The sequence below is a fragment of the Salvelinus namaycush genome, chromosome 24 (genome assembly GCF_016432855.1).
Source record: "Salvelinus namaycush isolate Seneca chromosome 24, SaNama_1.0, whole genome shotgun sequence".
NCBI classification, from domain to species: Eukaryota; Metazoa; Chordata; class Actinopteri; order Salmoniformes; family Salmonidae; genus Salvelinus; species Salvelinus namaycush.
This window is the reverse complement of record NC_052330.1, coordinates 1,167,339-1,184,288: the sequence shown is the minus strand read 5'-3', so window position 1 is coordinate 1,184,288 and position 16,950 is coordinate 1,167,339. Positions and strand designations below refer to the sequence as shown.

The 16,950-nt window shown below is 43.9% G+C and overlaps 1 protein-coding gene across 1 annotated transcript in view; it reads left to right on the top strand.

Annotated features, from left to right (window-relative positions):
• The window catches only part of LOC120019586 (acyl-CoA:lysophosphatidylglycerol acyltransferase 1-like), an 89,556-nt gene extending 75,912 nt beyond the window's left edge, over positions 1–13,644 (top strand). Inside the window, exons 7-8 of the mRNA XM_038962895.1 lie at positions 9,828–9,934; positions 10,270–13,644. Coding sequence (XP_038818823.1) covers positions 9,828–9,934; positions 10,270–10,421 — 259 coding nt within the window. The 3' untranslated portion in view covers positions 10,422–13,644. The remainder of the gene's footprint in view (positions 1–9,827; positions 9,935–10,269) is intronic.
• Positions 13,645–16,950: the final 3,306 nt, after the last annotated feature.

Here is a 16,950-nt window from a genome sequence, read left to right as displayed (position 1 = left end):
GTTGTTGTGAGGCTGAGAGACACGTGCACACACACACAGTCACACACACACAAACACTCTGGCTGGGGATGTGGCTGAGCTAAGCACAGGGAGGCCCTGTAGTGCACCGGTGCAGGTGCCGAGTCAACAAGAGGATTAACCTGCAGATTAGGAGGTGACTGAGGCTGCAGACAGATCCGTGTGTGTCAGTCATTACTTTCACACTGAGTAATCTAGGATGTTGGAGTATCTTTAAATGTTCGTCACTGTCTATTCTAAAAATAATTGTGGATTTTCTGACTGGCTTTGTTTGCGCAATAGGGAAGTTCCTCTGTATTAGATGGAATTGTACACACCTGTAGGCTGGTGGATTTACATACTTACACACCCGACCAGGATACCTACTGTATGTACACTACCGTTCAAAGTTCGGGATCACTTAGAAGTGTCCTTGTTTTTGAAAGAAAAGCAACAAAAAAAAGTCCATTAAAATAACATAAAATTGATCAGAAATACAGTGTAGACATTGTTAATGTTGTAAATGACTATTGTATCTGGACAAAGCTGATTTTTAATGGAATATCTACATAGGCGTACAGAGGCTCATTATCAGCAACCATCACTCCTGTGTTCCAATGGCACGTTGTGTTAGCTAATCCAAGTTTGTCATTTTAAAAAGGCTAATTGACCATTTAGAAAACCCTTTTGCAAGTATGTTAGCACAGCTGAAAACTGTTGTTCTAATTAAAGAACCAATAAAACTGTCCTTCTTTAGACTAGTTGAGTATCTGGAGCATCAGCATTTGTGGGTTCGATTACAGACTCAAAATGGCCAGAAACAAAGCATTTTCTTCTGAAACTTATCAGTCTATTCTTGTTCTGAGAAATGAAGGCTATTCCGTGCGAGAAATTGCCAAGAAACTGAAGATCTCGTACAACGCTGTGTACTACTCCCTTCACAGAACAGCGCAAACGGGCTCTAACCAGAATAGAAAGAGGAGTGGGAGGCCCCGGTGCACAACTGAGCAAGAGGTACATTAGTGTCTAGTTTGAGAAACAGATGCCTCACAAGTCCTCAACTGGCAGCTTCATTAAATAGTACCCACTAAACACCAGTCTCAACGTAAAAAGTGAAGACGCGACTCCGGGATGCTGGCCTTCTAGGCAGAGTTGCAAAGAAAAATCCATATTTCAGACTAGCCAATAAAAAGAGTAGATTAAGATGGGCAAAAGAACAGGCACTGGACAGTGGAACTCAGCCTAGAAGGCCAGCATCCCATTGAGCTGTTTGGGACGCTCTGGTTCGACGTGTACGACAGAGTGTTCCAGTTTCCGCCAATATCCAGCAACTTCGCACAGCCATTGAAGAGGAGTGGGTCAATATTCCACAGGCCACAATCAACAGCCTGATCAACTCTGTGTGGAGATATCCCGCGCTGCATGAGGCAAATGGTGGTCACACCAGATACTGACTAGTTTTCGGATTCACGCCCCTACCTTTTTTTTAAAAGGTTTCTGTGACCAGTCATGTATTCCCAGTCATGTGAAATCCATAGATTATGGCCTAATGCATTTATTTCAGTTGATTTCCTTATATGAACTGTAACTATGTAAAATCTTTGAAATTGTTGCATGTATGTTGCGTTTAGATTTTTGTTCAGTGTGTATATATAGCCTAGATTTATATATGCCTCTCTGATTATCCTGTAACTGCAAGGTCCCACCAGGTCTCACAGTCGCCATTTTGGATCTTATAAAGTGGCCTCTGTGTTTTTCTACAATGAGAAAACACTCTTGGTTAGAACAGTTCCCTCCTCACAGGACCTGTGGCAGTAGATAGTGGATACAGCCACACGGGTCAAGTGTCAATGGTAAGGTGTGCGTGTGATGTGCTACCATGGCGACAGTGCAGGTCTACAGTCGTGGCCAAAAGTTTTGAGAATGACACAAATATTAATTTTCAAAGTCTGCTGCCTCAGTTTGTATGATGGCAATTTGCATATACTCCGTAATGTTATGAGTGATCAGATGAATTGCAATTAATTGCAAAGTCCCTCTTTGCCATGCAAATGAACTGAATCCCCCAAAAACATTTCTACTGCATTTCAGCCCTGCCACAAAAGGACCAGATGACGACATGTCAGTGATTCTCTCGTTAACACAGGTGTGAGTGTTGACGAGGACATGGCTGGAGATCACTCTGTCATGCTGATTGAGTTCGAATAACAGACTGGAAGCTTCAAAAGGAGGGTGGTGCTTGGAATCATTGTTCTTCCTCTGTCAACCATGGTTACCTTTAAAGGATCACGTGCCGTCATCATTGCTTTGCACAAAAAGGACTTCACAGGCAAGGATATTGCTGCCAGTAAGATTGCACCTAAATCAACCATTTATCGGATCATCAAGAACTTCAAGGAGAGCGGTTCAATTGTTGTGAAGAAGGCTTCAGGGCGCCCAAGAAAGTCCAGCAAGCGCCAGGACCGCCTCCTAAAGTTGATTCAGCTGCGGGATCGGGGCACCACCAGTACAGAGCTTGCTCAGGAATGGCAGCAGGCTGGTGTGAGTGCATCTGCACGCAGAGTGAGGCGAAGACTTTTGGAAGATGGCCTGGTGTCAAGAAGGGCAGCAAAGAAGCCACTTCTCTCCAGGAAAAACATCAGGGACAGACTGATATTCTGCAAAAGGTACAGGGATTGGACTGCTGAGGACTGGGGTAAAGTCATTTTCTCTGATGAATCCCTGTACTGGAAAAAAGCTTGTCCGGAGAAGACAAGGTGAGCGCTACCATCAGTCCTGTGTCATGCGAACAGTAAAGCATCCTGAGACCATTCATGTGTGGGGTTGCTTCTCTGCCAAGGGAGTCGGCTCACTCACAATTTTGCCTAAGAACACAGCCATGAATATTTTCCTTCTTTTTTTTCTTTTTTTTCCCCTTTTTTTTCCAATTTTGTCATTTTAGCCGATGTTCTTACTTTTTCTTACTGATCCCCGGTGGGAATCGAACCCACAAACCTGGCATTGCAAGCACCATGCTCTACCACCTGAGCCACACGGGTTAATCTCTGATCTGTCGTCCGTGCGCAAGTCGCAGGATGATGAGAAAGGCTGTTAGGTAATCAACAGGAGGAATCTGATCCCTTCCCAGCTCTGTCTGCACGCACACACACCCGCACATACACACCCGCACATACAGTGCATTCGGAAAGTATTCAGACCCCTTGACTTTTTCCACATTTTGTTAAATTACAGCCTTATTCTAAAATGGATTAAATAAAATAAAAATACTCATCAATCTACACAATACTCCATAATGATAAAGGTTTTTAGAAATTTGTGCAAATGTATTTAAAATAAAAAACATACCTTATTTACATAAATATTTAGATCTTTTGCTTTGAGAATCAAAATTGAGCTCTGCTGCAACCTGTTTCCATTGATCATCCTTGAGATGTTTCTACAACTTTGTTGGAGTCCACCTGTGGTAAATTCAATTGATTGGACATGATTTGGAAAGGCGCATACCTGTCTATATAAGGTCCCACAGTTGACAGTGCATGTCACAGCAAAAACCAAGCCATGAGGTCAAAGGAATTGTCCGTAGAGCTCCAAGACAGGATTGTGCCGAGGCACAGATCTGGGGAAGGGTACCAAAACATTTCTGCAGCATTGAAGGTCACCAAGAACACTGTGGCCTTCATCATTCTTAAATGGAAGCAATTTGGAACCACCAAGACTCTTCGTAGAGCTGACAACCATCTCTGCAGCACACCACCAATCAGGCCTTTATGGTAGAGTGGCCAGAAGGAAGCCTCTCCTCAGTAAAAGGCACATGCCCGCTTGGAGTTTGCCAAAAGGCACCTAAAGAGAGATCCTTGATGAAAACCTGCTCCGGAGTGCTCAGGACCTCAGACTAGAACGAAGGTTCACCTTCCAAACGGACAACGACTCTAAGCACACAGCCAAGACAACACAGGAGTGGCTTCTGGACAAGTTTATAAATGTCCTTGAGTGGACAAGCCAGAGCCCGGAACAAATTCTTATTCACAATGACAGCCTACCCCGTCCAAACCCTCCCCTAACCCGGACGATGCTGAGCCAATTGTGCGCCGCCCTATGGGTCCTTGAGTGGCCCAGCCGGACTTGAACCCGATCGAACATCTCTGGAGAGACCTGAAAATAGCTGACAGAGCTTGAGAGGATCTGCAAAGAAGAATGGGAGAAACTCCCCAAATACAGATGTGCCAAGCTTGTAGCGTCATACCCAAGATAACTCTGCTGTAATCGCTGCCAAAGGTGCTTCAACAAAGTACTGAGTAAAGGGTCTGAATACTTATGTAAATGTGATATTTCTTCTTTTTTTTTTTTGCTTCGTCATAATGTGGTATTGTGTAGATTGATGAGGGGGGGGAAACGATTTAATCAATTTTGGAATAAGGCTGTAACAAAATGTGGGGAAAGTCAAAGGGTCTGAGTACTTTCCGACTGCACCGTAATCAGACGCATACTCAGATACCAAGCTCACAGATACAAATTCAGACCCGAACCCTCACACACAAACTCGAAGATACACACACCCACACACTCGCGTGTGCTCACACACACGCCATGGCAGGATGTTTCGTTAACTGGTGGGCTGCTGCCAAGTGGGTTAGGGTGGAGAGAGGAGTGGCGCGCCACTGCCACCATGGCCCTACTCCAACACACTGCCTGCCTGTCAGTGGAGCGCCAACACATCCCTTCAGCACTGGAGTACGCGCCGTGTTACACCCCGCTGCACAGCACAACAAACAGTGTTAGAGCACAGGAGAGGAATTCGTTTTTAGTTTATCGGCATTCTTTTTGGCCTCGCAGACTCTTTCAAGGGAGTCTGCGAGGCCTACATTACCATTTGGGATTTTTTTTCACAGGAAAATTTGCCCCAGCTAGCCCCCCTCTAAACAGCAGATAATACTCCACCCAAAGGCTCCACTTACTGCAGTCGAGTAGGGATCCACCACGCCACCAGAGAAGGATCAACCTACATGGTTATCTTTGCCAGAGGAAAGGGCAGGTTTGTAGCTCCGTTTACCGAGGCCTAAACGCCCAAACCGCCCATTCAGTGGCCAGAGCCAGCTAGCTTCTCTTTCCCCTCTCTAGGCTCTATGATTACTGGGCTATCGTCATACACCGGGACCGGAGAGGGCCTTAGTAATAGGTTAGTTAGGCATGTTACACTGAAACAGGTGTGTGCGGAACCATGGCTGGCTCTCATGTAGCCTATGGTTGCATCCCAATTGGCCAGCCTGTTCCCTATATCACTATATTCCACCCAAGTGGGTTCTGCCAAATGGTAGTGCTGGAGGAATTGCATGTTATGTACACTCACTTTGTTTTCTTGAATTTCTTGGATGTCTACGCAATTCAGTTTTTAGGTGCCATGTATACTGAAATTTAACAACTCCTATAGTTTTGACCAGCTCTGGGTGCCATTTGGTACTCACACTAGTTGGGATTAGACGGCTTCTGTTTCATGATCCACTGTTGACTAGCTGTAGATCAATTCAAAAGCAGAGGAAGTATTTAGGGAACCCCAGTTTCATTTTCAGTGTGTGTTTTCTCGTCCACTCTAGTGTTCTGGAGCTGGGTTGTGTTCTGCAGGGCACGCTGTGTCAAAACGGCGCAATACATGCCATGTTTCTGTCAGTAACACAGTGTGTTTACACACACACACAGTCAAACACTTAACACACTGCTCAGCTCTGATAGATAATGGTATTGGCCGGTGGTATACACACATACGTCTGCGACTACTCCGGCCCTCGTACTGTGTGAAGATGCTCTTAGTCTTAGGGTAGTTGCAATGACAGAACTTTGGTCCAGAATCTCTGTTGTAACTTATAAAATTTACTTTTGTATGAGTGAAGAGGGGAAGTGTATGCTTTTGGTTCCATCCCCTGTGACCTAAGCATGTACAGGCCAAGTTACCATCTTCCTGATTTGTTTATCAAGCTGAAGCGGTAGTGGTTGGTTACACTGGAATCTTCAGCCCTAGAGATATATGTTGTGATGTATTATTGGGCTTTTTCACAGTCTGTTCACCTCGATTGGACTGGGGAAATCAGCCATGCACATTCCACATCCCCCAAGTCACCGCACATACTATTTGTGTCTGGGACATGGCCCGGAAAACACACACGCACCACACACCGAGAGATCCTGAAAGAGTTGACGCTGTGTTTGTGTCTGGAACAGGCCCCGAAACACAACACTAACATCAGGCTCTAGATTTCTAACCTGTAGAAATATGTGCCTTACTGCTTGCACAATGTAGCATTTCCATAACCGCATCTTAATCAATCACCTCTCAATGTACTATACTGCACCCCTCCCGATTCCTTATCTCCAACATCGTTTTCAGAAGGTCAGTGTATGAAAAAATACAATCTGTATGGTTGTTATTGGACGAGTTCAGGCAGCACCTCCCCATTTCCAAACAGTTTCTCCTACTGAACACTGCTCTGGTGTCCCTCTCTCTCTGGCAGGGGTAGTGAGTGAGTGAATGAGATTGCGTGGGAAATGATGAATCTCCCCCAGAGGAAACCAGGGTAACCTCTTTTCTGTCTGAAGGTGATTCTCAGTTGGATCTTTGTGTGGGTGTGGACAGAGAGCAGCCCGCTAGGGACACCGGCTGGCCAAGACAGGAACAGCACATAGTATCATTGACCCTAGCTCTGGTCCAGTGTGTTCGTGTGCGTTCCTCCACTGTTGGAATTGTGGTGGAACGTGCACTATGACCTGGCCCAGAGCTATATTGACTCTTTTTTTTTTTTTTTTATTATTATTATTATTATTATTTTTTTTTTTTTTTATTTTTTTATTTTTTTTTCAGGGGTGGATCAGCTTAATATTGCGGAAAGAATGTTGCTTCCAATGTAATCGTCTGCATCATTTCCAATCCCCCATATTTTTTGGGGTAAATATATATATCCATACACGTATGCATACATATACACATATATACATACACATACCTATATAGACATACTTTTTTAAAGAATATACCTTTATTATTATTCCCTGCAAACCCTACCACCGATCCCCCAATTGGAGTAAACTGATAAACATTTCTGTTTTTACCTTCAATTTATACATCTTATACACATTTTACAGACACAGTCTACTTTATAATAGTTCTCTCTTGTTTGTTCTTAGTCCTTCCTCTATTTCTGTTGTCCATCCAGTTTGATTTCCACTTGTAACTGTGCTATTTCACAAAAGCTCCGCCCCTATACACATTTCACAGATCCCGTATGCCCTACATTGTTTATCTTGTTATTAGTCCCACCCTTCAGCTCCACTCAACCCTTCCCATCTATCTTCCAACATCATCCATTTCGGATTTTTATTTGCCATATATTTTTCAACTGTGCTGTGATGCTTCACAAAATATTTGAATCTTCCTATTCTCATAGCTTCCACGGATTGTAAATTAAAAATAAACATTTTTGCTAAAATAATTATTATATTATTGATTGATTGACTATGGCTTTTCAAATCCCAATGCTATCTGTAGCGTTAGTTCTACGCAAATGTTGCAATTCTTCAGCCATTCCTGGACCTGTGACCAAAAACGAGCTACATACGGACAATACCAAAATAAATGATCTAGTGACTCTGCCTCCTCACAGCAGAATCTGCAGAGCTGGGAAGATTGTATCCCCCATATATATGTAACGGGTGTCCTCCTCCTCTTCGGAAGAAGAGGAGGAGTAGGGATTGGACCAAAGCGCAGCGTGATAATTGGACATAATGAAGTTTATTAAAGAAAAGACGAAACCCGAAAACACTTCAACAAACTACAAAATAACAAACGAACGTAGACTGACCTAAAACATGAGAACTTACATATAACACGAAGAACGCACGAACAGGTACAGACTACAACAAACGAACAAACCGAAACAGTCCCGTATGGTGCAACATACACAGACACGGAAGACAATCACCCACAAAGAAACAGTGTGAACAGCCTACCTTTATATGGTTCTCAATCAGAGGAAACGTCAAACACCTGTCCCTGATTGAGAACCATATAAGGCTAATTACACCTGACCTAAACATAGAAACACAAAACATAGAATGCCCACCCCAACTCACGCCCTGACCAACTAAACACATACAAAATTAACAGAAAACAGGTCAGGAACGTGACAATATATAACATTCTATTAGTTGCAAGAATTTTGTACAGTAATTTAAATTGAAAAATTCGAATATTGACTCTTGGTGGCATCCCTATTGCTGATTCATTGTCATCCTGTCCAGTACTGTAGATGTTAGCATTGTAGTAGATGAGATGTGTAGCTTTTCTATTCAGGGATTTTGTCATGGGAGATGAGTTGGATTTTTCACAAAACATGATGTATTTGGTTATAGTCTGTATGCTTGTTTGTTGACTTTCTGCGTTAGCCTTCTCTTGTGTAGCAGGACTGTAGCCTTGGCTCTGACGGGATTGGATTTGGTATAAGCAATATGGCTGAATCACAGCCTATCAGAGAGCAGGGTCAAGCTACTACCATATTGTTTCTACCTATCCAATCTTCTCATATATTCACTCGTGCCTTGGTGGTACAGGCGGTTTTCACACAGGGCCTGCGAAATTGGAACTGACTAATGCAACAATGGAACAGCACTCCGACCAGCAGGCAGCTGTTTTTAGCCCAGATATAGTCACTTAGTTTGGGGTTTCTCTCATTTGGGCAGGTTACTTATTATTACCTGGTCGGTGATCTGTTTGTGCTAAGTTGCCACGTTGTCAAGACCTCACAAACAAGATCTGGGAGCGACCAGGATAGCTGAGGTAGCCTTAGCCTATATAGACCTGTTTTCCCTTGCAGCATTCAACTCTCTACCAAGTTGGTAATACTGCACAAACAAGATCTGGGACCAGGCTAGGTGAGGTAGCTGCATCGTTGCTGCATTGCTGTTTGCTGGGCCTGCTGTTTTTGTAGCTGGCAAGACCACACAAATAGATCTGGGACCAGGCTAGGTAAGGTAGCCAATATACTGTAGGCCTATTTTACCTTGCGGCATTTCTCTGTTTGCTGGGCCTGCTGTTTCTGTGTCTGTAGCCCTGTGGAGTCAGGAGCAGGGCAGGGATGGATCCCTTCAGGCTGGCTTCCCTATCAGCACAACTGTCTCCCCTGTCACCATGACTGTCCTGCCTGCTAACGAAGTCTCCTGAAAGAGCTGAGGCTCGTGCTGCTCACACACACACACACACACAAACAAACACACACACACACACACAGAGATGGACATGCGCGCACACACATACACACACACACACTGGCACACATACACAATACATCTCAATTGTCTCGAGGCTTAAAAATCCATCCCTTCATCTATAATGATTCAAGTGGATTTAACAAGTGACATCAGTAAGGGATCATAGCTTTCACCTGGTCTGTCTATGTCATGGACAGAGTAGGTGTTCGTGTTTTTTACACTGTGTACATGCATACACACAAAGACAGACAGACCCACACACACTCTAACGCACACGTTAACCGACTTGGATTGCAGCTCACACCTCACCACACACACACACACTGCGTTGTGATAGACGGATAAGGGAGTGAGGAGGAGACGCCCTCAGTGTGGACAACTGCTTCAGATACCGCTCAATCCAGCCAGCCTTCACTGAGAAGAACTTAATACTGATATCTCTTTTCTCTTTCCCTCTCCTTCTCACTCTCCATCTCTCAAGTACTTCATGGGCATGGAAAGTGTAACTGCATACATACAGGAACATATTAAATCAATAAATCAAGTTAAATAAATCTCTCTCTCCTCCTCGCTCTCAGGGTGTACCCCATAAAGGAGGTTCCGGTGGAGACCAAACCCCTGACAGACTGGCTGTACCAGAGGTTTGTGGAGAAGGAGGATCTACTGGCCCATTTCTACGAAACAGGTCTGTGTTCACCGCACTGCTTCTCTCGGTTTCTCTCACTCACTCTCTCTGGCCTCTCTATCTATCTCTCTCCCTCTCTGGTAACTCTCTCTCTCAGCTCTGTTTCTCTCTGGCCTTTTTCACTCTGAATTCTCTCTCTCTGGCCTCTATCACTCTCTCTCTCGTTCTCTGGCCTCTTTTAATTCTCTCTCTCTTTCTTACCTACCTCTTTTCTCTCTCTTTCTGCCCTTTCTCTCTGCCTATCACTATTGTCTCTTCATAAAATCGTGATTGTCCACATTGAGGTGTGATCACAATGAAGCTGACCATAGTGTTTCCTGTGCCCCCCATAACAGGAGCCTTCCCTCCGCCGAAAGGCCAGAAGGAGGCTGTCTCCCGGGCGATGACCCTCGACCCTGTGCATCTCTGCGTCATCCAATTCCTGGCCTTCGCCTCGGGCTACCTGTGGTACAGCGTCCTTCAGTACTTCTACTGCTGTTTGTTCTGAGTGCACTGAGGAGGATGGCGTTTTTAAGGAGGTTCTTTAAAGTGAACCGGATCCTGTTGGCACTGTTCCTGGATCAGCCAATAGCGCACCCTCCCCAGTACCATCCCTCCTCCCTACGATGGATTGAATGTACATTTTGCAAAAAGCAGGAGGGACTAAAAAAAAAAAAAAAGATTATGTTGGAGTCTTTTTTCCCCTCCTGCATACATGAATACCGACACGGACGGACGGACGGACGGTTGGACAAACACACACATGATTGACTGAAGCCCCTAATTTTGAACATGAATCATGTTTACACACACTAACTTATTGGATACACACCTGCGCCAATCTAGGTGATGGTCTCTCATTTCTCACACACGTCTTCGTACACTTCAACTGAACTCACCCACACGCCCGGTTTTACTCTCAGATCAAGAATGAGGCTCAGGACTACAACTGAAATGGTTCTCAAGTGGACTCTCTCCCTGGTCTTTAGGTAGTTTTACAGTGTGTGTTTGTGCATTGTGTCTGCCCTCGTACCCCCCCCCCCTCTTTTTGGACTTCTCTCCAGGCCTGTTGATTAGATGGTTGGGCCCACATTACAGAGAGAGGGGGCTGTTGTATGTACCCGATCAGAGACTACCACGTCTGGCCCCTCTCTTCTGGCTTCATTGCACTAAAAGGATCCATACTGCCCCCTACCCCTCCCCCACTCCAGGAAATATTCCTGAACGGTAGCTGTTTGTTTTTATTTTGTTTATTTTAATTTGCCCCGCCCTCTAACCACCCCCTCTCCCCCTAACAACGGCCATTGCATTTGTTATCGTCGTTGGTGTTGTCGTAGTCCACCTACCTTGTCGTCTTCGAGACTTTTACTTTACTATGTGTCTGTCTAAGACTGTATTCTGAGCTGACTGACTGAAGGGGAATCTTCTTGTTTACACTGGCGGCCCCCCGTCTGGGCCTAAAGGGAAGCTGGCAACGATGTCAGGCTCTTGTTAAGACTGTTTCCACAACGTGGGGTGGTAGGTGGTTCCGGAACCCGGTGGCGTGGGGGGGGGGAGTGCCCAAATGCTGATGACGAAACACTGATGGCACATTGGGACAGCACTCTGATCCGACCCCCCCTCCCTGAAAAATAACTCCCTTAACACCCGTGATGATGCAGATTCTCAACACCCCCTGCCCTCACTCGTACACATACATACACACACACACACACACACACACACACACACACACACACACACACACACAGAGATATGGTGCAGCTACACAGAGCAGAGTGGATCTCTGCCCATATAGGACTGTCTCAGTGAGCCAAACTGAAAAAGGCGGACAAAGCTGAATTTCTCCCCATTGGACTCCATAGTTTTACAAATATTTAAGCCATATGCTTAGTGTCATGGGGTGGGGAATGACATCAGAAAAATATACTTTTTATAGGCGGAGCTACCCTAATGCTCGGCATTCTAAAATTTACATTTTGGCTTACAAACTCCTAGGTGTCATTACTGTACATTTACAGCGTTAACCTGCCTAAGTGAGTGTGTGTGGTTGACTTTTTCCTCCCCTCTTTTTTTAATATATATATATATATATAATTGATGTCGCACTGATCTGCGATATCTGAGTTGTGGCGGCAAATCACTCTTAGTGGTCAGTTATTATTTCATTTTTAAATTACTTGAACTTTTGTCCTTATGCCATGAGTATATTTAATCTTGTAAATAATGAAGCTGAGGAAGAAATTCATTGTTGTGAGTGACTGCAACCGATGTTATCTCTCTCTCTTGGTCCGACTATTTCTTATTTGTTTTTAGTTTTGAAATATCATGAATGTTTAAAAAAAAAAAATAACTTTTAAAAAAAAACGATAAAAATAACTATTGTTTTCGAGACCTGTCAGTTCTGTGTTACTTCCCTGTTCCTTGACCTTTGGTTTGACCTCTGACATGGATGTTATTTTATGTGTGCTTCATGAACCCAGAGAGCTCGGCCAGGCTCTCAGCTCCTGCACTGTCACAATGCTCAGTGATACACATATGGCCCTGTTGGGATACATGAGAAATGTATCCTTTCCTTCCTACCTTGAAGAAATCGCCCATCTGAACTGGTTGGATTAGTGTAAGTCACAGGGTGGTTACCTCGTCTACACCTATCCAATCTCTTATCAATATGTGCTTACCTCAACAAAACAAGGAAGGAAGGATGTCTTTCTGAAGTATTAGAACAGGGACAGAGGCCCTCCACCTAAAGACACTGATGGATTCCTAGGCCCAAAAAATACAGGTTAAGACAACATAATAATTCTATGCGGCAGTGTTTGAAAATAAACAAATTAATTGGACCAGCACCATTGTTAACTACTAGCACCGTTGCTAACTAGCAACGCTGGTCCCATTTTTGCAAAGAGTTATGGGATATTAGAATCCCGTTGTCTTAATCTTGTCATCTTCAACCTAGGCTGATTCCAACTTGTAGATCTAAAAGGGACTTGATAGGAGATTTGCAATACTGCATACACCAATCTAGACTATTATAGGGCTTGGTGGAGATATTGCCATCTTACTGATCTCCATCTAGCCTTTGTAAATCTTATGGTGGTACCAAGATAGTGTCTAGTGGTAGGGCATCAAGTTTTTTATTTGAAACTTAAAAATGAAGAATTCCAAATCACTCTTCACGTTGGAAGGGAATTCAGTCACGGCCCAGCAATGATACAGCAGTTCTGTTCCATAATTGTTATTATTACCATGGTTTTTAATGGGGGAAAAAAGCCACACAGAAGAATTTACAAATTGGATGAACAGCCAAAATCATGATGTTTAAGTAATTCAAACGGAATGGACTTTAGTCGTCACCTCCGAAACCGTGGAAATACTGTACAGTAACAGAGGCTGTGTATGAAATGCAGAGGGCTGGCTGGTTCGGGAGATAGAGTCCATTTGGAGATGGACCTTCAATTTTTAGGTGTCATCTTCATGCCGGTCCCGTGAGATTGCCCTTCAATGTGAGAGAGTGACAGAAAAATGTAGTGTCTCTCCAAAGAAAGGCAGGGGAAAATAATATTATTTTCCTAGATATGGTTTTAGGAAAGAAAGAAAAAAATACTATGTCAGGAATTTTAACAAACAATACTAGAAACTGTAATTTTCCATTTTGTACTCCTCCCTTTCTTCCTAGCTACACAGCCATTTTACCACACAAAGAACTTGTGCTGGAATAAACTGATGGTCATGAAGATCCTGAAAGCTTGTCTGGTTTTTCCTCTGCCTCATGTACTTAGTGTTTGATGGACTACACAACTGTCGGTTATTGATGTGTGTGACACGCTTCAAAAGGTGTCTGTGCACTTCCCTTCACTTTGAGATGACACACTGAAACTCCTATTTGGGTTTATGTTCAAACGTCCATACATTTTAATTGGAGACATTCTCTCTCTGATATATTGGAAATGTAGATGGCGAATTAAAGTATGTCACAAGAATGTCTGATATAATTGTGAGCTCTTGATCTGAACTCATAGTACAGTACATAATGAAACATGACAAATGTTTTAATGAAGGCCCACCCCCTAATTTGAAAATAAGGAAAAAATATTAATAGCGCAACATGACAACATTTGTCAATCAAACATCATTCAAATGTTGTATTTTAATTGTCTCTGGGTCGTATGGGTAAGCAAACCCTTGTTTTCCACACCTAAAAACAGCACAATAAATAAGTATTGAATTGTGATTTATGGTGCTGGGATTGCTTCTGCCAGGTTTGTTGCCATGCTAACTTCCTCATTTTCTATTGACTCGGGCACTGAATGCCAGGTTTGTTGCCATGCTGACTTCCTCATTTTCTATTGACTCGGGCACTGAATGTGACACCGCTGCAGAACGGTCTCCAGGTACAGTAACTAAAGCCTGTGTTTGCTTTGGCCTGTGGCCGTTGTTTAACAGTGGCGTCTTTCATTTGGCCACCGAGAGCCAATGGTTTACATTACAGATTCTCTTTCAGCTGTGAAACGGAGGTCGTGTTCAGTAGGAAGAAAACGCTTCGAAGCGAGGTGGGAGGTACTACCTAAACTCGTCCAATAAGATCATAGATGTTCCTTTTCTGTTCCAAAAAATATTTTGCTACAGTGTGCCAGACTGAACACAGCCCATGTTTTGAGGAAGTGAATCAATGTCACCATGTTTCCTCCTGGGGTGTAACCAGTGAGGTGAAACGTTACAGGACGTTGCAGATAAAAATGTCATGAATAGAGCTGACACAATCTCCAATTCTGCATGGCAGAATATCATACCTGTTCTACAAAATACATTTCTATCTGAACATTTTGTAACATTATACCCTTCTGAACAGACCCCTGCTCTTCAGGATATCTGTCCCTGCAGGCTTCTCTCGATCCTTATAGAGTACCACAGTATGAGTCATAAAACCTAGCGGTCAAACAAGGAAATGTCTCCAATCGTTTTTCCACCATTCATTTTTCCCATAGGGAATTTTAGAAACACTTAAAATAAGGGCTCTGTTTCGTGTAGGCTTACCCTGGTGAGACGTTTTGATAACCATGTAAACTTCTCTCGTACAAGGTCAATATATTCGCCTTAATTTAATCTCAGATTTAAAAATGCTAATTAGCATCAAAGTAGACATGGAACACTACAAATCCCTACGCGTCAGGTCTAGCTGGCACCTTTGCTAACAGGTGTTATTTCAATTTAAAACTGGCACAAGACAGTTCACAGAACTGTAAATTGAAATAAATGTTGCCAATTTATTCATTACTAAATTTAGCTAACATTAGTTAATCCAGAGATTCTTACCTTTGCCTTGAGTTGGCAGTCCTCATACAGATCATCATGGCATTTGTAGTTCTTTATGATAGCCACATTAGCAGCTAATTAGTGTTTCATTTTGGAGGGGGTAAATATATTGATAAACATCACCTTGTCCTACAGAGATTTACACAGTTATCAAAATGTCACAAGGGTAAGCCTACAGCAAACACAGCCCTTATTTTATGTGTTTCTAAAATTCCCTATGGGAAAAATGAATGGTGGAAAAACGATTGGAACCATTCCCCTGTTTAACCACTAGGTTTAATCTGTATTATTACATCTCTACTGTGGGGATATATAGGACTGAATTACTAAGATTGTTGCATTTATGTGTAACCATTTTGAGGTTAGGTCATAAATGAGAAGCCTAGCTGCCACTTGTTAAACTAAGCTGCCTGACTGGCAGATGTAGTAAAATGATACATCATGTATAGGATGAGAAGCTGACTACAGCTCAGCGTTCAACACCATAGTGCCCTCAAAGCTCATCACTAAACTAAGGACCTTGGGACTAAACACCTTCCTCTGCAACTGGATCCTAGACTTCCTGACGGGCCGCCCCCAGCTGGTAAGGGTAGGTAACAACACATCCGCCACGCTGATCCTCAACACGGGGGCCCCTCAGGGGTGCGTGCTCAGTCTCCTCTTGTACCGGTACTCCTTGTTCACTCATGACTGCACGGCCAGGCACGACTCCAACACCATCATTAAGTTTGCTGATGACACAACAGTGGGAGGCCTGATCACTGACAACGATGAGACAGCCTATTGGGAGGAGGTCAGAGACTTGACCGTGTGGTGCAAGGACAACAACCTCTCCCTCAACGTCATCAAGACAAAGGAGATGATTGTGGACTACAGGAAAAGGAGGACAGAGCACGTTCCCATTCTGTTCGACGGGGCTGTAGTGGAGCAGGTTGAGAGCTTCAAGTTCCTTGGCGTCCACATCACCAACAAACTAACATGGTCTAAGCACACAAAGAAAGTCGTGAAGAGGGCACAACAAAACCTATTCCCCCTCAGGAGACCAAAAAATAAATACAATATTTGGCATGGGTTCTTAGATCCTCAAAAGGTTCTACAGCTGCACCATCGAGAGCATCCTGACGGGTTGCATCACTGCCTGGTATGGCAACTGCTCGGCCTCCGACCGCAAGGCACTACAGAGGGTAGTGCATACGGCCCAGTACATCACCGGGGCCAAGCTTCCTGCCATCCAGGATCTCTATACCAGGCGGTGTCAGAGGAAGACCCTAAAAATTGTCAAAGACTCCAGCCACGCTAGTCATAGACTGTTCTCTTTGCTACCGCACGGCAAGCGGTACCGGAGCACCAAGTCTAGGTCCAAGAGGCTTCTACCCCCAAGCCATAAGACTCCTGAACAGCTAATTAAATGGCTACCTAGACTATTTGCCCCCCCCCCCACGCTGCTACTACTCTCTGTTATCATCTATGCATGGCCTCTTTAATAACCCTACCTGCATGTACATAATTACCTCAACTACCTCGACACCAGTGCCCCCGCACATTGACACATTGACTCTGAACTGGTACCCCTGTATATAGCCCCACTGTTGTTATTTACTGCTGCTCTTTAATTATTTGTTTTCTTCTTACTTTTTTTGGGGGGGGGGGGGTATTTTCTTAAAACTGTATTGTTGGTTAAGAGCTTGTAAGTAAGCATTTCACTGTAAGGTCTACACCTG